We start from the raw sequence: 24,182 nt of genomic DNA on the forward strand, positions 1-24,182 counted from the left end.
GTTCATGTGAGGAGGAGGCTAACAAATTTGAGATGTTGACTTGGCCTTTAAATTCCTCAGATCTCAGCACACCTTCAGAAGTCCAGTGGAGTCTATACCTCAGTGGGTCAGGGCTGTTTGTCAGTAATAACATCAGTGCACCAATTAGATCTGCAGAGGACTGAAGTAATTATAAGCCAAGGGGTTGAGATGTTGGAACACTGCACATAGTGTATTATGTGTATGAGGACTCCACCCTGTGAAACACTAGAGTGCACATAAAACCTGAACACAATAAACAACCATTTTGGATCTGACCTTTATATACAGTACAAACAGAAAAATCACAAGGACATTTGTTTTGTTTTTTTTTTAATTACAAATTAAAAGATATTGGACAAAAACTTAAACAAATAAACAATAAAGATCAAAAGTACAAGTTGTATGGGTGCATGTCTGCTTATTGTATGTTTGTTGATTATGCTGTTTTATAATCATGTTCCTTTAAATGTTAAAAAAACCACAAATAACTGCTACAGCAGCAAAAATTAAACACAACTCCTTAATGTTAATGTCAAATAACAACTTAAAAACGCAAAATACATATAAGATATACACTGTCTTTTAAATGTTTTTTTTCCTGTGCAGCCAGTTTTATTTAGTTTCAGGCAGTAACACGTTAGTGCTCCAGTTCTGCCCTCGTGCAGATTGTAACACGACTACTGTTGGAAATGTTTCAACAACCTGACTTACAGTGAGCTCAAACTGCACCCGTCTCACAGTCTGCGAGTTGAAGTAAAACATGGTTGCACACAATTTCTGTGCCTTTAGGAAATTCTGCAGAATTAAATCAACACTGCTTAAAATAGATTATTATGAAGGTGTAATTTTACATTACATATTTTGAAATTTTAGGTAATTGTTATTTTGTTTCATTACGCATTTGTTTTAATTAAAACTTACCCTCCAAAAATAAAGATATAATTTTTTTAGAGAATTGATTGCTGACGTACAAAGCTCCAAAATATTGCATCTACATAGTTTTTAGTGCAAACCACTTTTGCTTAAACCCCCCCCCCAAAAAAAAACACAACAACATCAACAACAACAAAATCAAGCAACAAAGAACAATAGCAGATACAAACCTGCACCACTTGATTGTTCTGTTTTTACATTGTTACCACAGTAACAAGCCAAGCGTTCAGACCGCGACCTCTGAGTCAGCTACAGAGCCACGTCCCCTAAATGCTGCCCATCCTCTTCTGTTCCCATTTGGAAGACACAGGTAGTTTGTTATTATCACCTGTTATTACTCCCAAGCCTGGATAATAGGAGGAAGCATACAACACTTTCAAAGCTGCTCAGGACATGACTGAAGGTCACATATATATTAGGGATGCAACGATACACAAAATTCACGGTTCTGTTCGGTTTGATACTTTGGTGTCACGGTTCGATATTTTTTTGATACAAAAAAAAATATTCATGCCTTTTTAATTTGTCATTTATTAAAATTATAAATATATATTTTAACTCAAAAGTACAGTTTTTAAATTTAATGTTGCTTAAACAACAAAGTAATAAAAAAATAAATCTATCTCATCGAGAAAACATTCATCTTTGGAAAAGAGAGTTTATTACAGAGAAATGGCTCTTTCCAAACTAAAAGCTATACTATACGCTTCTTCTGGGCTATACCGATCGCCCTGTGTCTGAGGCTGGACGGCCAACACGTTAACGAGCTAACTGCGCTAACACACTAGCTCCCACTCATGTAATTAAGCATTGCGTGGCACATCCAACATACTGTTTTACTTTAGTCCATGAGCGCTTACCTTCAGGGTCATATGTCACATGAAGACCAAAATAGTTCCAAACACCACATCTGAATGAGGGTGGGGGAGGTTCATGTTGTAAGGAGAGCTTACAGAACTTCTGTCTCGCTAGCTTGCCCTGCACTCAGTGAATCTGCGTTCAACTACTCCGCCTAGGCTGCACTGTCGAGCGCAGAACCACTGAGCGCTCAACACAGACAGCATCGTCAGAAGGAAGGTTGATAAAATAAATAAAAAATTTTGTATTGTTTGATACATATGCGTACCGAACCGAAAGCACTGTATCGAACGGTTCAATATCGATATGAGTATCGTTGCACCCCTAATATATATATATATATATATATATATATATATATATATATTACACATCGAGCAAACAGATCACCAACAAGTTAGAGAAATAATATCTTTTACAAACATTCACAGACGTTTATTTTACTGCAGAAAAAGAAACTTCTGCTATTTTATTTTTGAATTTTTTTTTGCAAAGGTCTGCCACAAGACATTTTGTTGGATGCATCAAAAACAAACAAATAATATGTTTGTAATAATAAACAACATTGCATGATGGAGATAGTGGCCATTTGATTCCCAATTATAAAGAACAGAGGTTTCCAAGAGCCACTGCAGGGGTGCGTGGTATGAAAAGAAAAAAAAAAAAAGAATGCTTGGACACTGCTAGCATAACTGACAAGTTATTGACGGGGCTTCTTATAAAGTTTGTATCTGTCTTGTGTGAAACTTGTATGAAAAGCATACAAGAGTGAAAACAGATATAAGATCCCTTGAAAAATTATATAAATGAAATGTAACTAAACGTAACTACTCCTGAAATTTTGGAGATAATTTGTAATACTTCTGGAGATATAATAAGCCACATGGAAAATATATATAATGATATATTTAACCCTTTAAGACCTACCATAGAACCAAGTCCGCCAGAGCTTATATGATATTTTTACATGATGTGGAGCCATTTTTTGGAGCATTTCAAGTTGCTATACATCAATACAACCATTATAGCCCAAATTTTAATAATATGTCTGCATTAAGTGCATAGTAATTACATAAATTGCAAAAAAGTGCAATAAACTACAAAAAAAATTAAAATCGTTTTTGTTTTTTTTAACATATATTTGTAGTTAGAGAAATTTAAGAGGCTTATCCCTCAAAACTGTAAATACAAAAAAAGTTGCACAACCTAGTTTCCCACCACAGGAAATTTATTGTAAGTGTCTTCATAGTTTTATTTTTGAGATACACCAATTTTCATATACTGCAGGAAAAACAAAAAAATATATTATAGGGCAAATTTGCAAAATAACAACATATGCATCAAAATAAAAATATTTCCAGCAGTGCAATATGAGTCCTAAGCATCCCAGAAACGACACAGAAAGTCATGAAGTCAAACATAACTTTTAAAAACACAAGTATAGGCTCATAAGGCCACGATGGTAAAAAAAAAAACTACATTTCCGCAAAATGACGTCACTTCCGGTTTTGGGCAGGTCATGCCGGACATGTGATAGTTCACGCTGATGGACTAGGAAGTGTTACGAACAGCTGATCGGATTGGCAAAGCGTGTTTCTGGAACATTATGTTTTTGTTGCTGCAAGTGCTTTTTATGCAGTTTTTGCAAAGCTGTATGTGGATGGAAACTGTGACCGAGGACAAGCTGATGGCACAATATGTAAGTACAACTCCTCCGGTTTCATATGCAAAAAAAATTATTGCGCTAGCTTACGTGGTTGCTGTGCTACCGGGATTTAAAAAGAGTTACGCAAAATGGAGCGTGTCCGCTCCGACCGGCTTTAAAGGGATAATAGATATACATATATAATTCTATAATTTGTTCCCCCTGTCCAAATCATGAATAAACAGTATCCCATAGTTGTTTATGTTTTTAAACCCATTTTTCAAGAAGATTTTTCTTGTAAAACAAAGGGGGCAAAACAAAGTAAATGTGTGTGTGTGTGTTTTTTACAAGACCTGGAAACGGAGACATTGGTTACACATTACTATCCTTACCATGCTGTCCTCTGGTGCCTCCGTGTTAGATTTGAGTGGGATTCCTCCAGTGTCTCCAGTTTCATAAAGCTGCAATTTCTCTCTCTTCTTTAGACAGAAAAATACAAGGACCAGGACTGCAACAAAAAGCAGGCATATTCAAGATCAGAGCTCACAGAGTGCTTTTATGTGTGGTATACCTACACTATTGTATGCAGCATTGTTCGCTTCCTAATATGCAATGAGCAAACTACAAGAGAACCCCCATCTAACCCTTACAACTTAATCACAGTGGGAGACTCACAAAGCAGTAGGAGGAGGACCACAGGACACAGTATAGTCATAATTCCTAGTAGTCCGAAGGACACAGACCTGCAGGAAAAGGTGAATCAGTCATTTTTCCAAGTGTCCAAAAAGCAACCACACCCCATCTTACCCTGAATCCATATGTAACAAGTGTCACCTGGCAGTTTGTTGCTCTCTGTCAGGTGATTGGCTGAAGAGCTGTGAAAAGGTAGTGGGTGTGTGCGGTGAAGTCAGCGCTCTTCTGTGGAAAAAAACCGGCGATTAATTCGCTTGGGTGTGAGTGGGTATACCAAGCCTATTCAAATGTCTGGCTGTTATTAAATAAATGTCTGAATCTTACAACCAAAGTGTTTATCTGATGTAAAATGTATAGAAATCATACATATACCAACAAGACTGTACATCACTGTCACAACAGCGTTTGTTTTCATTCACAGGCTCTATTTTTCTATATATCTTTATTGCTTTTCCTATAATACCTGGTGGGCGGGTCTCTGGTCAAAATGCCCAGGCTGATCTTTTGTCCCAGTCCAGCCCTGACTGCATCCACTTTTTCAACATTGACATTCACAGGGATGGACTGCCACGTGGCACTGCTGCCATTCAGTGATGCTACATTTTGTGCAGTGATAAGGAGCTGGACATTGTTGGTTTTCTCATAATCTAATGGCTGGAAAAATGAAAGACATTTTAAAGTTTATAAATATAAATCAGTTGTATATAGGCTGACTTTGCATTAGATGTGATCCATGCAAAATGCTTCCACCAACATCACTAAATGATAATAATGAATTGAATAATAATCCAGTCTCACCTTTGTGATGTACAAAAGCCCTTCGTTTGTTTGGGGGTCAGTAACTATCCTGAAATTTCCATTTTCGTTTCCTTTAGTAATAACAAACTTTGACATCCAGTTTGATGTGTTTATCAAATCTTTATCTTGAACAGGAATTCGAAGTAAAAGTTTTTCACTTTCATCTTCTTGCACAGTGACATTATACTACAAGAAAAAAAAGCAGAGGGGGTTAATTGCTGTTTACTTATGTTAGTAAAAAGTATTTTGGTGAAATAAGTAGAAAAAGGACGTCAAAATCAATCGATATGATTTCAGTTATTCAGCCAAATTACAAACTGACACTTCTTTCAAACACTTACAGATGATTTCATGAAGGTTGGTGGATTGTCATTAATATCACTCAGAGCAATTGTTGCTGTCGATGTGGCAAACAGACCATTTGGTGCACCGTTCATATCCTGGATTTTTACAGTCACCACATGGTTGTCTTTTACCTTTAAAGAAATGTTACAAAGTATTATAATAAAAATATGTTGTAAAGCACTTGCATCATCGATTTCAATGCTATTTTCAATTAAAGTTCACAGGTATCAGTGATGCAGAGGCAGTGCTCACCTCTCTGTCTAGGGTGTTGGTTGTTGTTGTGATGACACCTGTTTCTGGATGAATGGTAAACATGTCTGATCCAGATACGAGTGTATATTTAATCTTCATATGGTCGGTGCCAATTTGGTCTCTGTCAGTTGCACTCACCACTCCCACCACAGTCCCTGTATTGTAACCCATAATCATTTAGAGCAACTGCACTGAACGTCAAATACAACAGAATCAACTATTACTGTATGTTGTCTTTCTCACCTGCACTACAGTGCTCAGGAACTGTAAAGTGTAAAGGACCTACGAACTCTGGAGCATTGTCATTGAGATCATCTACAATCACTCTCAGGGGTATTTTCTCATCTAGCTCCACATTAGTATGCTTGTCAAAAACAATCATCAAAATCTATAGAGGGAAAACAAACAAACGTTTGACTAGTTTGATGCACACAAATATAGAAAGCAGAGTCAGGAACATAACAAGACTCCATATGTGAACTGTGCCAGTTCCAGGTTTGAATGAAAAAATAAATAAACAAACATGCTCAGTAGAGGATTGATTACGCTGCAACTATTTGAATGATTGATAAATCACCCGTTAAAGATGACTGTGGAACATTATTGGAACTCTTTACAAATCTTCTAAATCAGCGTCATCTTCACACTCACATTATATGCTGGGAACTCCTCACGATCCACTGCTTTGAGCAAGAACAGATCCCCCGTGTCTGTGTCCATACTGAACACTCCAGTTGGATATGTATCGACTCCTTCTCCTTCAATAAAGTACCAATAACGTCTGTCTGAGGAATATGGCCCCAGCTACAGCAGAAACCAAATAAAATGATACATATTAAGGAAAAGAAAAAAAAAAAGGATTCTGTTATTCATAAAGTCTTTACAATCTGATGTGTATTGACAATAAACATTTGCATACCACAGTGATCATAAATGATAAAAATTAAACATTCAATTCACCCTTTCAATTAGTTTTGGATAGCTCCCTTCATAATTCTCCACTATCGATTGCCACGGGAGAACACGAAAACATCTTCTAGAGCGGTTCAGGGAGCCTTGGCCTCGTCGCTATGACATTCCAACAAGTTTGGACATGTTAGAAAAAAGATGCACTGTTCCTGCTGAGCTGTATAAACGACTCACAATATGCAGTTGCCTTACCTGTCTTTTCGGCATTGTACTGCGGACAAGGTGAACTTCCATCTTTCTTTCCCGTCCACTCTTGTCCTGAGCAGACACAGAAAATATCCGTCCTCCTTCTCCCACTGAGACAGACGTTAAAGCTACGACTGCTCCGTTACTTTTTATTGTGAAACTCGGGTCCTTCACAGTTAACTGCACTGATTTTGCATCACAGCCGACGGTTTCAACTGAAAAGCGAGAAAGTGAAAGATAAAAAGAGCCATAAAACACAAAACATTCGGCTTACAACACTTTTTCACACAGAAGGATTAACACAAATACACAGAGCAGCACCTTTTGTTACTTGGTATCCAGGTGGAATTATTTCAGGTACAATTACGTAGAGAGATCTCAGCAGAAAGCACGACTCCACACAGGACAGGATCTGGAGGTGAAAGTGAGTTTCAAACTGACTTGTCATGTTTAAATGTTTTAATACTTCTTGGCATGACAAAAGTGACAGAAAGTAAACATGTATCAGTCATGTAGGAGTGCTACATGACCAAACTAGAAGCACTTACCAGCATTAGGTAGGTGGAGGAAATCAAAAGTTTCCCCATCTTAGAAAAAAAAAAAGACTGACTTTGTCCTGCGTCAAAGTGTTGGGAGTCTGGTTAATGTAAGTGTGTTAACTCAAGAGCTTTGTCACTTGTCTATTGCTTCACTTCTCTATCAATGTAAAAAGGCAGGTGTTTCTCAGACGGCACACCCCACTATCGCATGAGTGCTGCTGTTTGACTGAGGATAAATAAAGTAGTCGTGTTAAACCAATCACATGACTACTTCAAGATGACAAAGCAAAAAGATGATATATAACAGTTTTTCAGTTGTGTTGATAGGCCACGTAAAACCAGAGTCATGATAAACAATATATACGTGGCATCTTTTCCTCACCTTTAATGTCTAACGACAGCTCTAGCAAGCATTCTCAGCTTATGAGCATAAAAAACAAAACAAAACAAAGAACACCTGTGTTGGTGGAAATGTGTAAAATGTTGACCAATCAAAAAATGTTATGGCAACATGACATTTGGATGTTTAGAAAGAGGGGGGAATTTAAGGAGTGATGGTGAGAGAGACAGAGAGAAAGAGTTTGTGAGAGATTTAGTGTGTCTGGAGTGTGTATATGCGGTTGTTACAGTAAAAAATGTACCTTTTTCTAATCAGAGTTTCTTTTTTGTCTGACTTTAAATCAGTTGTGCTAATACAGTATGTCAAAATGAAAACATAACTGTAAATTCACACATGTGAGGTTATGCTGAAAAGAATGACATAAGTGAAACCTAAAATGGGACTGAACTAAACAAACTATGACGACAATGACAGGCCACTGAGTGTTTGCTTTCAGCAGTTCAGGTTCATGCTCATGTCATGTTTGAAGTACTTCACGTTCAAGGTTTTTCATTCACCTGTTCAGGTTTCATCTTATGTCTCGTGTCATTGTCTCCATAGTTTGTTCAGTTCAGTCCCAGATTAGGTTTCACTTTTGTTTGGTCTCGCCTTGTTTTTCTGTTTTGTTTTTTCTTTTTTTTATCAGCCGTAATAAAGGCTCACTTTTTGTTTGATCATCAGTTTATTTCTCCTATGCTTGCTTTTAGGTCCGCTCCACAAACACATCGGCCATGACGGCCGTGACAATTTTGTTTTTTCTGGGACTTCTTTTATACCACTGTGGTTGTGAATCTTACTTCACAGCACAGGTAGTCTAAATCTCAAATAGCAACAAGCAAGGTTAGAGAGTGCATTAAAGGTGAAAGTGAGTTTCAAACTGACTTGTCACCTTTAAATGTTTTAATGCTTCCTGGCATGACAAAAGTGACAGAAAGTAAACATGTATCAATCATGTAGGAGTGCTCTAAAACCAAACTAGAAGCACTTACCAGCATTAGGTAGGTGGTGGAAATCAAAAGTTTCCCCATTATTGGAAAAAAAAGACTGACTTTGTCCTGCGTCTGGGAGTCTGGTTAGTGTAAGTGTGTTAACTCAAGAGCTTTGTCTCTTGTCTATTGCTTCACTTCTCTATCCATGTAAAAACACAAGCGTTTCTCAGACGGCACACCCAAGTGGAATTTTAAACAAGCGAAATAGCTTCGGGCTGTGCTCGCTGGTGTCTGCTGAGAAACCTCCCTGAAAGTTGCAGATATTCACGTTTTTTTCCCCACCAGCAGGGGCAACATGTCTATTTTACTGCAAGACATTAAACTGCGACTAAATGCTTTACTATTTCCCCTTGTAGCATTATTTATATAAATCTGTGCATATAGAGTACAAACAATATTCTTATAACACTACAGCATGCTGCAGGTACACGTATTTGAAGAAATACTGGTCTGTCTGCTTTTTTTGTCAAGACTTGTCTGCAGTAATGAATTAGTCATTGCTCATCAGGACTAATACAGTTTCCTAATACAACACATCTACCAGGATTCACAGTTGTGGCCAACCAGCAAATCAACACTAAGATTTTGCTTAAACTCCACCAAGAACTAACCTTAGACCGAACCAGTTGTCACAAACAATTTTTCTTGTTGCCACCTGGAAAAAGTAAAAGAAAGTCAATAATGATAACACTATCTATGCACTTCCTAGGAAAATGTTTTAAATAAGTCAGTGTTTCATAGCTTTTCTCATTGCCAATAAAGCCAGCATTTACAAAAAACAAACAAACAAACTAATCTGCATGTTGTTAGGTGGGACATAAGCTGTGCTTGTTACTTGTGATACCACATATAACAACCCATTGTATAGTTTGCTGTGAAAAATATGCATATAGGGCACACAACATCAGGCCTGACATTAGAAAGTGATCATGGCTGTCATGACTGGATATAAATGTTGATAATATAATATACTCAGGTGGCTCAAGCCATGTACATTTATTATTTTTTGGAATTTTTGTTTGTGACCAGGCGTTTTGAGTTTTTTTTTTTAATTTCCTGATGTTAGATTGAGATTATATTAAGTTCTTGTGTTATAATTCAGTTAGGGAGTAATTGAGTTTCATTCTAGATTTTGTTTCATCTATGTCTCCTGATATGAGTCTTTTCCTCTCCTCTATGTAGTCTGTCTTGTCCTCAGTGTTTTTACTTTCAGTTATCTCAGTGTGTTATTCTCTCCCTGTGTTACATTTTCTAAGCTTGTGTTGTCAAGTCTCCATTATGTTTCCTGTTGTATTTTGCAAGTGTTTTTTTTTTAATTATTATTTTCAGTGGGTTAAGTTTTGCTTCTCCTGTGGCGTCATGTTCATTTGTGTCAGCTGTGTTTCCTCAGGTGTTTCCACTTCCCTCATTACCCTCCTGTATATTTAAGTCCTCTGTCTTCCTCTCCTCCTTGTCATGTCACCATGTCAAGTCAGGTCAGGTCACTGAGTGTTTGCTTTCAACAGTTCAGGTTCATGCTCATGTCATGTTTGAAGTACTTCACGGTTTTACATACACCTGTTGAGTTTTCATCTTATGCCTCGTGTCATTGTCTTCATAGTTTGTTTAGTTCAGTGCCAGTATAGGTTTCACTTTAGTTTCACTTGTTTTACTGTTTTTTTTTCTTAATATCAGCTGTAATAATGGTTTGATCATCAGTTCATTTCTCCTGTGTTTGCTTTTGGGTCTGCTACACAAACATGCAGGGCATGACAATTCTTTTTATATATATATACCACTGTGTTTTTGAATCTTACTTCATGGGGTAGGTAGTCTAAATCTCAAAAAGCAACAAGCAAAGTTAGAGAGTGCATTAAAGGAATGCCACAGTTATTACTCATGTTTCCTGAGTAGAATATTTCTCATTTCTAACTTTTTTTTTTTAATATTCAAGTTTATTCAACAAAAAATTATAATGTATTTAAACTGAGAGAATCTCCACCTCCCTTTTCAACTTCACTTCCACATACGTTGACCTACAGACACCATTCAAACTTAAAAACAAAGCCAAGACATTGAGCCATTCAGATTGCATGTCTCTTTTCAATATCTTTTATAGCTTTTCCTTCAGTTCCTGTTCAAGTTCCATGTTTTATTCCCACATTTCAGATTTTATAGTAGGTGCCTATATGACAGTATGTTGGCAATTCCCTGTTCCATTAGTACCTACTTGGATCAACTCTGCGTGGGTTGCAGGGTTTGCCATCAGGTTATAGTACGTGCTCAGCCAGATTTCCAAGTGATCCAAACAGGTACTAAAGTGTGACACCGTCAGACTGCATGCCACTGATTGGCTGGTCAGTAGCATCATTCGATGAGTCACTAGAGCATCTTGTTCACGGAAATAGCATTTTTGAAAGTAAGCAATAAAGGAAATGGTTACAAAAAACAAATTTAAGTTCAGATAGTGGAACATTACACACACACTGTAATGCTCAATTTGTTTTTAATTTTTTTTACTGTGTTTTCACTGTGCAGCCAGTTGTATTTAGTTTCAGGCAGTAACACTTTACCTCTCCAGTTCTGCCCTTGTGCAGATTGTAACAGGAGACTGTTGGAAATGTTTCAATAACCTGCACCCATTCGACAGTCAGGGAGTTGAAATAAAACACAGTAACACAATATTTCTGTGCCATTAGGAAATTCAGCAGGAGTAAATCAACACTGAGCAAAATAGATCATTATGAAGGTCTAATTTTACATTACATATTGTGAAATATTAGGCAGTTATTTTCTTTCATTATGTTTTTGTTTTACTTCAAATATATCTGCAAAGATGAAAATTAATAACAATAAAAACCAGCAACAAGGCGAAAAAAGAAATGCACTTTCTTACTGCAGACAATGATTTAAATAAAAAAAAGTGTAAAACATACCATAGTGACTACTAACTAATATACAGACAAACACGAGTAGCTGAATTTCAACCCAAATTAACCAGAACTTCTAGTCCATGAACTAAGAGCTAAAAGGTTCCCTTAAGGTGGTTTTGTATGTTCTCCCACCAATAGCTTGAGTGCAAGCAAAACCAGTTTTTTTTTGTTTTTTCACAGCTTTCTGAATTAATTTAAGTTAATGATAATCAACAATTTATGTGGTATACCCCAAAAACAGCTGGATTTTTATGAGAAATTGCTTTCCAACCAGAAACGTGTCTTCACCAAAGACTCCTGAAGTGTAAGAAGGTGCTGTCCTCCAAAAATAAAGATATGATATATTTTTTTTAGATCTTGAGGTACAAAGCTCCAAAAGATTGCTTGGTAAGGAGCTCCTATGGTGGAAATGTTGCTAAAGCCATACAGCACACAGTATGCACAACTAACAGCATCTGCTTAGTTTTTAGAACAAAACCACTTTAACATAAAAAAAATATAAACAAAGGAACAACAAAAAACTCACAACAACAATAACAGCAAAGAAATAAAGCAAAAATCAGCAATAGCAGATACACACCTGCACCACCTGCTTGTTCTTTTTTTTATATATATATATTCTTACCCCAGAAACAAGCGAAGCATTCAGACCCAATCTGCATCTTTTACAGCTTAAAGTAAACAACATTAATCTGGAGTGACTGTTTTCGTGTCTTTCTGCAGACCTTTGCAAGATTTTTTAACTTTCATCTGAATGTATTCAGAAAGTCAATGTTATCGTTTTCATTATTATCACTGCAGCATCTGATAGAGCCAGTTACACAGCCACATCCTTAGACCCTTAGAAGTGAATGACATCGTCTGTGTATTGCCCTTTTGTTCCCATTTGGATCAGTTTCTAGAAGACACAGGCAGTTTGTTAATATTCCCTGTTATTACTGACGGTCAGATATTGAACATCAGGCTAACATATCACCAACAAGTTAAAGACAAAATATTTTTTACCAAAAGCTAAGAAATGCTGAGGTTTGAACAGGATACTATCCAGACTTATAGAAAAAGACGATATTACAAATGGGATTTAACTCATGTTTGTAATCATAAAAAAAAAATATTACCTGATGTAGATAGTGACCATTTGTTATACAGAAAACCTCTTTATGTCACAATCTGAGGAGGCAGACCGTGCGGTGGTGTGTGTGGTGGACCCAGGTGCGAACACACGAGAGTAGACTGGAGTTAACTTAACTGAAAGCGAGCCTTTATTGTGGCTGGTGACAAGGAGTGCAGACAAGGCAGAAACGCAGTGACAAACTAAACTATGACTAAACTGGGAAAGTAAAACTAGGAAAAACTAAGAAGACACAAGAAACCATAACTATGAATACTAAGTCTGGCTGTGACAACATGGAGAGTGGGAACACAGATGACGCGACACAGACTGTATGAAACACAGAGACTAAATACACATGAGGGATGATCAGGGGAAGTGGCCACACATGGGAGGACAGCTGACACACATGAACCTAACGGACAGGACAGGAGAACCTCAAACGCGCAGCGCCGAACTTTTATCAACACATCTCCTGCCCCACCAGGGGTGAAAGGACACTGGACCACTGCTACACTACGGTCAAGGACGGCTACAAGGCACAATCCCGCCCTCCTTTTGGCAAATCTGATCACGCCGCCATCTTCCTCATCCCAAAATACAAACAAAGGCTGAAACAGGAAGTTCCGGTTCAGAGGAAGGTCGCGCGCTGGACGGATCAATCGGTGGCCGCGTTACAGGACGCACTCGATGACGCAGACTGGGGCATGCTCAGAAACAGCTCCGATGATGATGTCAACGTGTTTACGGAAGCGGTTGTGGGATTCATCGGGAAACTAGCGGATGATACCGTGGAGACAAAGACTATCACAATGTTTCCCAACCAGAAGCCGTGGGTGGATAAAACCATCCGCGACGCTCTGAGATCCCGCACCGCTGCCTACAACACGGGACTCATGACGGGGGACATGGACCCGTACAAAGCCGCGTCATATAACGTGCGGAGGGCGCTGAAAGAGGCGAAGCAGCGCTACGGGAGGAAACTAGAGTCACAACTCCAACAGAGTGACTCTAGGAGCCTGTGGCGGGGACTAAGGACAATAACGGACTATAAAGCACCAACAACCGGTATGACGAACGCGGCCGTGACTCTGGCAGACGAGCTGAACACTTTCTATGCTCGCTTCGAGGCTCCAGCTAAGGAGTCCAACGATGCTAGTGCTAGCGGCGCTAACGGCTGCAGACAGGAAGATACTGCCAGCACCGGAAACGTACTCGTCATCTCCGAGCATGAAGTAAGGAGAGCCTTCAAGAGAGTGAACACCAGGAAAGCAGCAGGACCAGACGGCATCCCAGGTCGTATCCTAAGAGACTGCGCATACCAGCTAGCTCCTGTGTTCACTGAGATATTCAACATCTCTTTATCTCAGTCGGTGATCCCCACATGCTTCAAAGAGTCCATCATTGTTCCTGTCCCGAAGAAACCCCACCCTGCTTCTCTCAATGACTATCGCCCTGTAGCCCTCACCTCAGTAGTGATGAACAGTGTTGGGTAAGTTACTTTAAAATAGTAACTTAGTTACATTACTAGTTACTTCTCTCAAAAGTAACTCAGTTACTTCAAGTTACTCGTTACTTTCAAAGTAACTAGTTACTAGGGAAAGTAACTTTGGTTTTACTCAGAATTCTCTTGTTAATGTGTTTCTTCCATAACTTTGCCAGTCTTCTAGCTTGCTTACTTGCCACAAGTGCACTGTGCCACCTACCAATAGAAAGGAAAAGATAATGTGCATATTTCCACGAGAGAAATCCCACGCCTGGACCGTCATTGACTGCTGCCATGATTCTAGCCTACGTCACAGCGTCATGTGCGCCTTTTACATCCAACACAAAAACTGCAGTCGTGGCGCTTTGATTGTACTCAGAACTCGGAAATTCTGCCTTCTGAATAGGAAGATGTAGGTAACACCAGACTGCAGATGAGCTGCATACAGGGCTGGACTGGGACAGAAAATTGGCCCGGGCATTTTGACTAGAGACCGGCCCACCATTATAGGAAAAATCATAAAGCCTTTGAATGAAAACAAATACTGTTGTGACAGTGATGTACACTGTTCTGATGGTATATATGCATCAATCTATCAATCGTTTGTTGTAAGATTCAGATAATTATTTTTTAAAAGCTAGACATTTTAAATGAGAATAAGAAAGAAAAGTATTTCTTTGTGCCCCCCTCTCCCCGTTAATGCCCTACCTGCCCCCCTGGCAACACTTTGCTAGACCCGCACCTGCACAGTTACCAGCTGTCAGCTACTTAGAAAAGGATCCTGGGGTTATTTGTCTCTCAGAAACAGTTCATAACTTCCCTTCAACTCATTCATGTCACCTAAAAGGTAAACCTGTTTCTCCATCACAGCTCTGATGATCCAGTAAGGACATCTCCTGGTTTCATCTTCATGTTTCCCTCTCACCAGATAACCAAACCATATCATGACCAGCAGCTTTTTTGCAGCTGTGGCTCCAGCAAACATCAGCTGATACTAGAAAGTAATAAAATAAATTCTAACAACAGCTGATCAAGCTTAAACGTGCTGCTGTTGTTTAGCACGACATCCGCTGGTTTCCTCTTTCGGCGCAAAGTGAGCCATAAACAAACAAGAGAGCCGATCAGCTGATCATTGATCAGTTTTCATGATTGAAGTAGAAACAGGAGAGGGAGAATGAGAGAAGAAGAGGCAGCTGTGCAGCAAAGACACAGAATAACTCCAGCTTTGTGTCTTTTTCATTGTAGCTGAATTACGGGACAAACTGTTCCTTTTCACCTCAATAATAAGAAACGCGTAATATTTTCTCTGAATACCAGACGGGACGGTTGGCAACTCTAATAACTTATGAACAAAATAAAGTTCAACATCATTAACTTCATAGCACCCACCCAGCTGTATAGAAACTCCGTCATGCTAGCTAGCACGCAGTACGGAAAAAGTCAGAATAATGAAAATAAACTCCACCTAAACTTGGTTCATATCTGACCCAGAGAGACTGCAGGTCATAACTTCTTACCTGAAGTTCAGTTCACACTTGGACCGGCGGCCGCCTCGGGTCTCTCCTCTTGCGTCCCTTTTCCTTCATCCACCTGCTGCCTCCACCACTTGCTAATGTTACTGAATCTGTGGAAGCTCCGCGATAGCCACCACACGAAGTAACGAGTAACGAGCCTATCTAAATCCCAGTAACGAGTAACGCGTTCCTGATTTGGGCATAATAACTAGTTACCGTGCTCGTTACCACAGTAATAACGTAGTTACTGTAACGCGTTACTTAATAACGCGTTAGTCCCAACACTGGTGATGAAGTGCTTTGAACGCCTGGTCAGAGACTTCATCATTTCTTCACTACCAGACACACTGGACCCACTACAGTTCGCTTACCGTCCAAATCGTTCCACAGACGATGCCATCTCTCATCTCCTCCACACATCACTCACTCACTTGGACACTAGAAGGGGGAATTATGTTAAAATGCTCTTCATAGACTACAGCTCTGCATTTAACACCATAATTCCCTCCACACTCACCACCAAGCTGGAGCATCTGGGACTCAGCTCATCTATGTGTCAGTGGATCTCCAACTTCCTAACTGGCAGACCACAGGCAGTAAGGATGGGCGGACATGTCTCAGCCTCCACCACTCTCAGCACTGGAGCCCCCCAGGGGTGTGTTCTGAGCCCCCTGCTGTACTCTTTGTACACATATGACTGTGTGGCCACTACCAGCTCCACCACCATCATCAAGTTTGCTGACGACACCGTCGTGGTGGGCCTGATCTCTGATAACAACGAGACGGCCTACCTGAAGGAGATTAGGAATCTGGAGAACTGGTGCCAGAGGAACAACCTCCTTTTAAACGTCAGTAAGACAAAGGAGCTGATAGTGGACTTCAGCACTAAGCAGGAGAGGAACTACCAGACCCCCGTCATCAATGAGTGCCAGCTTCAAATACCTCGGAGTTCACATCACGCAGGACCTGTCATGGTCCTGTCACATCAACACCTTGGTGAAAAAGGCCCGTCAGCGTCTCTACCACCTCAGACGCTTGAGAGACTTCCAACTGCCCTCCAAGGTGCTCAGGAACTTTTACTCGTGCACCATAGAGAGCATCCTGAGGGGAAACATCTTAACCTGGTTCGGGAACAGCACCATGCAGGACAGACGAGCTCTACAGAGGGTTGTGCGGTCAGCTGAGCGCACCATCCGCTCCGAGCTCCCTGACCTGCACTCAATCTACAGCAGGCGGTGCTGGACCAAGGCCAGGAAGATCGTGAAGGACCTCAGCCACCCCAACAACAGACTGTTCTCTCTGTTGAGGTCAGGAAAGCGATTCCGCTCCCTGAAGACCAACACAGAGAGACTGAGGAGGAGCTTCTTCCCGCAGGCGATACGGTCTCTCAATCACACCACCACACAGTACTGACCCACACACAGTTCTTACACACACACTGGACTTTCTGGTCTTTGGTTTTGCACAACACTGGTCACTATATTCTTCATTTCCGGTTAATACTTGTACAGCTGCTGTTATTGTGTATATATTTATTTATATTTAGATTTCTTCATACATTCTTATATAGTTCTATATTGTGTATTTTGTTGTACAGTTATTTTATTTTCAACTTTAATTTATATATTTTATCTTTATCTTATTCTTCCCAGTTAAATTTACCCTTCATTCTAATTTGTGTTGTACAGTTATTTCATTTTTAACCTTAATTTATATTTTATTCCTTCCTAGTTAAATTTACCCTTTTTAATTTTTCATATTTATTTCCTATCTTATTCATAGCCTTTTCCTTTTTGTTTTCTTTAGGTCACGAGCAGTTGTCCAAGCATTTCACTACATATCGTACTGTGTATGACTGTGTACGTGACAAATAAAATTTGAATTTGAATTTGATTTGACGTCCGAGACTAGGTGGGGTAACCAAACCTGTGACACGCGCAGCGCTCAGCTGGCGACGAGGCCTCTCAGCCCCGCTTTCTAACTAATAGTAACACGTTTCCTGCTTTAATGCACGAGGATGGATCACCGCCACTTTTTTCCTAATAACTAAGACGGATGAAACACCGATTATATTAATCCGTAACAAACGTCTCCTGCTTTAACGCACTGAGATGTCCTTACGGGACGCTCTTTAACCCTCCTCCCCTTTTGTGAGTGTGGACGCTTCATCTCTTTGCTCTTTAAATGCTTTGCTTCTTTTATTGATTTTTATTGATTTTTATGCTGATTTTTTCCCTTTTTTCCTTATGAGCTTACCTGCGATAGCTTCTGGACACTTATAGATCATTAGGACTAAAGTGTTCTTAACAGAAACAGCAACATTTTTATAGTTACCTTATCCTCAGCGCTCCGTGTGTCTGTGGCCTAGACACAGCTGAAGCCTGATTACAGCGTCTGGGCACCGAACAGCCTCAATAGCCTGGAAAGGGGCTAACCGCTAGGCTAACTAGCAACAAGATGCCTTCCCTTTCCACAGATGACTACCACAGCCTCCTGCAGAAGATTGCAGTACTGGAGACAAAAATTCATCGCTTAGAAGTAAACGTGGAGGTAAATGGACTGTGTGGAAATGAAACAACCTTGCCTTTGATTCAAAACAATGGCGATGAGCAAGCTAGTACACAGCTAAGGAGCACAGATAACATGACCAAGAAAGTAGACTCTGTGCATTATTATAAATCCTCAAGTGATAATCCCCCCTTGGACTGTCTTGGTGCAAAACCAAGACATAAATCATGTCTCCTGGAAGGGGGAGGACGTACCACAGGCAGGGCACAGCGAGCTGAAATCTCTGAAACCGACTGGCCTTCACTTCCTACGAGACAGAGAAGCTCTTCTACCCCTGTATACGGGAGGAAACAGGACTGGACAACCGTGAATAGGAAGGATAACAACAAACCTCCAAAACAACTGAATGTGAAACTGCAGAACAGATTTGCTCCACTATCAAAGGACCCTGGATCTATATCGGACAACCATCCATCTAAAAGCAGCGAAGTAAGGTCTGAAAATCTGTTGAAAAGTAAAAGACCACAGGGAAAGCTAAAGGCTAGGCCTGAAACTCTGATTGTGGGTGACTCTGCCGTAAAGGATGTACAAAGGATGTGCGGTAAGAACACTAAAGTCCTCTGCTTTCCTAAGGATATGGTCAACAACCTGAAGGAGAGAATTCTTCAAACTGCAGATGAATATCCAACTGTGACAAACATTGTTCTGCATACAGGGTCAAACGATGTGTCCAAACAACAGTCGGAGGTTCTGAAACGGGACTTTACTGGATTATTAAATACTGTAAACTCTCTGAATGCAGCTGTATTCATCAGTGGACCTGTACCGCCGGTCAGAGGAGGAGACGAGAGATTCAGCAGGTTGTTTACACTGAATAAATGGCTTATATCAGCATGTGCTGACCACTCGGTGCATTTTATCGACAACTTTAATATTTTTTGGGAACGCAGGCATCTGTTTAAAGCAAATGGATTTAATTTTAACAAGTCAGGGGTGAAACTGTTCACCTCCAACTTGTTTTATTCCATACGTCATCCATCTGTGCTTGGTGCCAAGGCTGAGATAAACGAGGAGTTATCTCATAAAGAGGAACAAACAGTACTCCAAGAACAGACAAAGCCCAGCAGAAACCTTGAGGAGGAGCTCCATTTGCCCCCACCCGGGAAGAGCCTCAGAAAGGAGAGACATCTAAGGCATCTGAGGAAGAGCCTCAGAAAGGAGAGACATCTAAGGCAAGAAGAGGGGTCCCTATTTGCCTCCAACTCTCTCAACAACACCAACGACCAGGACAAGGGACCACGACCATCCCCAGTCCCCCAAACCCCTGACAGGCCATCACCCTCCTCCCCCTCCCTTTCTCCCTCCTCCCCACACCTGAAATTCACTGAGGAGATGATGGAGCGGGTCAATGCTGGGCTCAGATCTACCCCCCGTCCCAATCCCTTTTTGTCCCCCATAAACCCCCCACCAGAGCGGCCAAAGGTTCGCCATCGAGCCCCACCCTCAACAGAGCAATCGAACTCACATTGCCCAGCCTCACCCCCCTTAGTTCCTCTTTACCACCTTCATGCCCTGTCTCCGCAGTCTGATGTGTGATGTGTGGAGGGTCCGGGCTGTGAGGATTATGGCAGTGGTGACTTTTCCCAGGAGAAGCTGGGACCCTGTTTACTAGAAGGTTTTAAAATTTCTGTACTTTTAGGTGACAGGAGACATGTGGCCTGGTCAAAACACAGAGAGAGGCACTCTAAAAGATCTTTAAACATAGTAAACATACCTTGTGTGCCTCAGACTGCTCCCAAACACGAGGAGACAAGTAATACCTCTAAAACACTTAAGTTGGCTTTATTAAACGTTAGATCTTTAGCTGGGAAAACATTTTTAATTAATGATTTAATCACTGAGCACAGCCTTGATTTTATGTTTTTAACTGAAACTTGGTTGGACCAAAGTAACAGTGGAGCTGTTCTCATCGAGACGACCCCTCCTAACTACAGTTTTATCAGTGAGGCCAGGGTGAGCAGGAGAGGAGGGGGGGTTGCTGTCTTATTTAATGAATCATTTCAATGTAAGCAGCTATCTCCTGGAAGTTTTCAGTCTTTTGAATATGTGGCTTTACAGCTGAAGGCCCCATCCAAAGTTGTGTTTCTTAATGTTTACAGGCCTCCCAAATACTGCACAGACTTTTTTAATGACCTCAGTGAACTGCTGTCTGTGATCTGTGTTGATTTTGACTGTGTAATTATTGTTGGGGATTTTAACATCCATGTGGACAACCCTCAGGACAAAGGGACTAAAGACCTGAGTAACACTCTGGGCAACTTTGGGCTGACTCAGCATGTAACAGAGGCCACACATAATAGAGGACACACTCTTGACCTACTGATCTCCAAAGGCCTGAGCATTTCAAAGGTTACTGTGTCTGATGTGGGCCTGTCTGATCATTACTGTGTTTTCTTTGAAAGTAAAATCTCAGCCCACACAAATATATCAACAACAGTGATCACAAAACGGTGTATAACTGAACACAGTAGTGCAATTTTTAACCAGGTCTTCCCATTAACACCTGACCTGTCCAGAGGGTCAGTCAATGAGCTCGTCAATAGCTTCAATGCTAACATGTTAAATGTAATGGACACTATTGCTCCCATTAAGGTGAAGGTTATCTCTGGAAGGAAAAAGTCTCCATGGAGAAACTCCACACTGGTGAAAAATGAAAAAAGAGAGTGTAGGAAAGCTGAGCGCAGATGGAGAAAAACAAACCTCCAGGTTCATTATGACATTTATAAAGAGAAACTTCACAATTATAATTTACAACTGAGGAGTGCAAGGAGGTCCTACTTCTCTGACATCATCACTAAAAACAGCCATAATGCTCGGGTCTTATTTTCTACAGTTGACAGGCTAACAAACCCTCCTGTGTCAGTGGCAGCTGAACTTCATTCGACCATGGCCTGCAATGACTTTGCCAAATTCTTCACAGAAAAAATCCAAAAAATTAGACAAGCAATTGGTACATCAACAGCAGATCCAGGATATGTACTGTGTCCACCAAAAAACTGTTTAAACACCATGAAACAGTTTCAACCTATTAACAGCAAAGACCTGGAGGACATCTTAGGTCAACTGAACTCCTCCTCCTGCTGTTTGGATGTCCTGCCAACAAGTTTTTTCAAAAAGGTCTCAAAGACTTTAGAGTCAGACCTGTTACAGATCGTCAACTTTTCTTTATTATCAGGTGTGTTTCCAGAATCACTAAAAACTGCTGTAATCAAACCTATACTGAAAAAGGACAATCTTGACAAGACACAAATGAACAACTACAGGCCGATCTCAAATCTCCCATTTTTAAGTAAGATCATTGAAAAAGCAGTTTCTCAACAGCTCAATTACTTCTTAAAACAGAATAACTGCTACGATGCCTTCCAGTCAGGTTTTAGACAGAACCACAGCACTGAAACCGCGCTGACCAAAGTGTTTAATGACATATGTCTGAATACAGACAGTGGAAAAATGTCAGTCTTAGTTTTACTGGATCTCAGTGCAGCATTTGATACAGTTGACCACAACATATTACTCAAACGACTGGAGAACTGGACAGGTCTCTCAGGAACTGTACTAAACTGGTTCAAAACATACTTAGAAAACAGGAAATACTTTGTATCAATAGGTAACTTCACATCTGAGCAGACAAGTATCACATGTGGAGTTCCCCAAGGTTCCATCTTGGGACCCCTTCTGTTTAACATTTACATGCTCCCACTGGCACAGATTATAAACAACAACAAAATAAACTATCACAGCTATGCAGATGACACACAAATATATATCACAATGTCACCAGGAGACCAAGGCCCTGTGCAGGCTCTTGGTAAATGCATTGAGGAAATCAATGACTGGTTGTGCCACAATTTTCTCCAGCTAAACAAAAACAAAACTGAGGTAATAGTCTTTGGCGCCAAAGAAAAACGATTACAGGTCACCAGAGAACTTCAATCTATACATCTAAAAACCACAAACCAGGCGAGAAATTTGGGTGTAGTGATGGATGCAGACCTAAACTTAGAAAAACACATTAAGACAATAACAAAGTCAGCTTACTATCACCTCAAGAATATTTCAAGGATAAAAGATCTGATGTCTCAACAGGACCTGGAAAAACTAGTCCATGCATTCATCTTTAGTAGGCTTGATTACTGTAACAGCATCTTTACAGGTCTACCTAAAAAATCAGTCAGACAACTACAGCTCATTCAGAACTCTGCTGCTCGAGTCCTCACTAAGACCAAAAAAGTGGACCACATCAGTCCAGCTCTGAGGTCTTTACACTGGCTGCCTGTCCGTCAGAGGATAGACTTTAAAGTTCTGATGCTGGTCTATAAAGCTCTGAATGGTTTAGGACCAAAATACATCAATGACCTCCTGACCCAGTATGAACCTTCTAGATCCCTCAGGTCATCTGGATCCGGTCTTTTATCAGTTCCCAGAGTCAGAACCAGACACGGAGAAGCTGCATTCAGCTTTTATGCTCCTTATATCTGGAACAAACTCCCAGAAAGCCTCAGATCAGCTGAAACACTCAGTTTATTTAAATCCAGGTTGAAGACTCACCTGTTCTCAGCTGCATTTGAATAAAGCACCAAATCCACACTTTTAAGCTTAAATTTCAAAACTTACATTTAACTACTGATTTTATCTACTGTTCTGATTTTATCTGTTTTGATTTTATATACTGTTTTGTTTGTTTGTTTGTTTGTTTGTTTGTTTGTTTGTTTGTTAATTAGTTAGTTTATTTGCTTGTTTTAATCAATTTTAAATCATGCTTTTTATTTGTTTTTGTTTCTAATGTCTCTGTAAAGCACTTTGAATCACCTTGTTGTTGAATTGTGCTATACAAATAAACTTGCCTTGCCTTGCCTTGCCTAAACATCAACTTGGAGTTCTTAAAAAAGTCTCTTGCTTTAACGCACTGAGACGGACGCTAGCCGCCTTTTTTTTTTTTTTACTGAGTGAATTTACACTGGGATACGTTCAACTTAGCGAACAGATAATTTAGGCTTTAAACAATATGCACGGTTCGAAAATAAACAGGTCGTGCTTACCTTTTAATCATGTGAGCTAGCTCTCTGTTCGCCTCGTTTCACGAGCTCAGCTCTGCCAATTCATCTCTGGGCCTCGAGCGAATCCCGCGGGTTCGGCACCAAAACTGTTGAGAAATCAGTTTTACCCCGGTTCTTTTTATTCCTCGAGCATCCAGAGATGGCACCGGACTCAGTAGTCATTTTCACAAAATCTTTTATTCATCTTTATTCATCTTCATTTAAGCATGCACTTCTCGAAGGGAAGACGAGCCGGTGTCCCTCTGCAAAAATCTTCACCCCTTTGTTAGTTACAGCCAGCTTTATAGAATTAACCCCATCATAAAACCCCCACAGTTACAAATGTTGGAACCCCCACCTTAAAACATCCTCTGGGGAATTCCCACTCAGTGGGGGAGAAGCCTTCTAAAATCTACTCCTAAATTCACAACACAATGAGGCCTTTATTACTTTACAGACAGTGTCTCTGCAATAATTCTACATTCTATGATAACACATTTCTAAACTCTACATCAGCTAAATATTCTACAGTGTGCAGTTATATTAAGAAGAAAATAACAAGAAAATAGCAGCAACAATAATAATGATAATAAAAAAAATCCTGAAGTATTAAATATTTCTATAATGTAAAAATGTAGTAATATATTGTGCTCTTGTGGCTGCATAATTTGTATTATTGTAGAAATGACTATAGATAACCTTTCTTTTAACCCAAAATTTGGGTTAAAATAAATCTGATATTCAGATGAGAATTTGGGTCCCAAATCTGTCTGTAAGTGCTGACAGTCAAGTGATTTCAAGTGAAATAATTTCAACATGTTTAAGAAGCTTATCAAATCCTACACTTATTGTTTATCTCAGTGTCCTCTTTAAGTTCTATAAGATGGATTATATACATGAGCAGATAAATGAATAGAATCATTACAACATGAGAGAGATAATCCCATA

General features: G+C 39.9%; 1 protein-coding gene and 1 long non-coding RNA gene across 6 annotated transcripts in view; one reads left to right on the forward strand and one right to left on the reverse strand.

Moving 5' to 3' along the window:
- Positions 1-334: 334 nt before the first annotated feature.
- LOC113018104 (desmocollin 2-like protein) lies at positions 335-23,504 on the reverse strand. Of its 5 annotated transcripts, XM_080298918.1 has the most exons (15): positions 23,238-23,504; positions 9,219-9,262; positions 7,022-7,112; positions 6,707-6,915; positions 6,506-6,613; positions 6,197-6,349; positions 5,789-5,933; positions 5,546-5,700; positions 5,290-5,424; positions 4,949-5,134; positions 4,614-4,804; positions 4,292-4,375; positions 4,133-4,200; positions 3,850-3,965; positions 335-1,300 (listed from the first exon to the last, which is right to left on the reverse strand). In XM_080298918.1, the coding sequence occupies exons 4-15, from the start codon at positions 6,746-6,748 to the stop codon at positions 1,289-1,291; spliced, it is 1,395 nt and encodes a 464-aa protein (XP_080155044.1). In that variant the 5' UTR covers positions 6,749-6,915; positions 7,022-7,112; positions 9,219-9,262; positions 23,238-23,504; the 3' UTR covers positions 335-1,288. The 5 variants fall into 5 exon arrangements, with proteins under 5 accessions (XP_080155044.1, XP_080155043.1, XP_080155040.1 ...); XM_080298917.1 differs by lacking the exon at positions 9,219-9,262; XM_080298914.1 differs by lacking the exons at positions 9,219-9,262; positions 23,238-23,504 and adding an exon at positions 8,608-8,853.
- The window catches only part of LOC145425701 (uncharacterized), a 36,241-nt gene continuing 23,158 nt past the window's right edge, over positions 11,100-24,182 (forward strand). The window contains exon 1 of the long non-coding RNA XR_013906433.1: positions 11,100-11,144. This is a non-coding gene — a long non-coding RNA (uncharacterized LOC145425701). The remainder of the gene's footprint in view (positions 11,145-24,182) is intronic.

This window comes from Astatotilapia calliptera, chromosome 3 (assembly GCF_964374335.1).
Source record: "Astatotilapia calliptera chromosome 3, fAstCal68.1, whole genome shotgun sequence".
Taxonomy (NCBI): Eukaryota; Metazoa; Chordata; class Actinopteri; order Cichliformes; family Cichlidae; genus Astatotilapia; species Astatotilapia calliptera.

Bases quoted from the DNA above. Each gene is read 5' to 3' on its own strand.
- LOC113018104 (XM_080298914.1), bottom strand. From the start codon at position 8,646: ATGGGGAAACTTTTGATTTCCACCACCTACCTAATGCTG. The intron at 6,916-7,021 runs GTGCTGCTCTGT...CTCGCTTTTCAG, and splicing joins TGGATACCAAGTAACAAAAG to TTGAAACCGTCGGCTGTGAT. The intron at 5,701-5,788 runs GTGAGAAAGACA...GTTACAATACAG, and splicing joins TCCTGAGCACTGTAGTGCAG to GGACTGTGGTGGGAGTGGTG.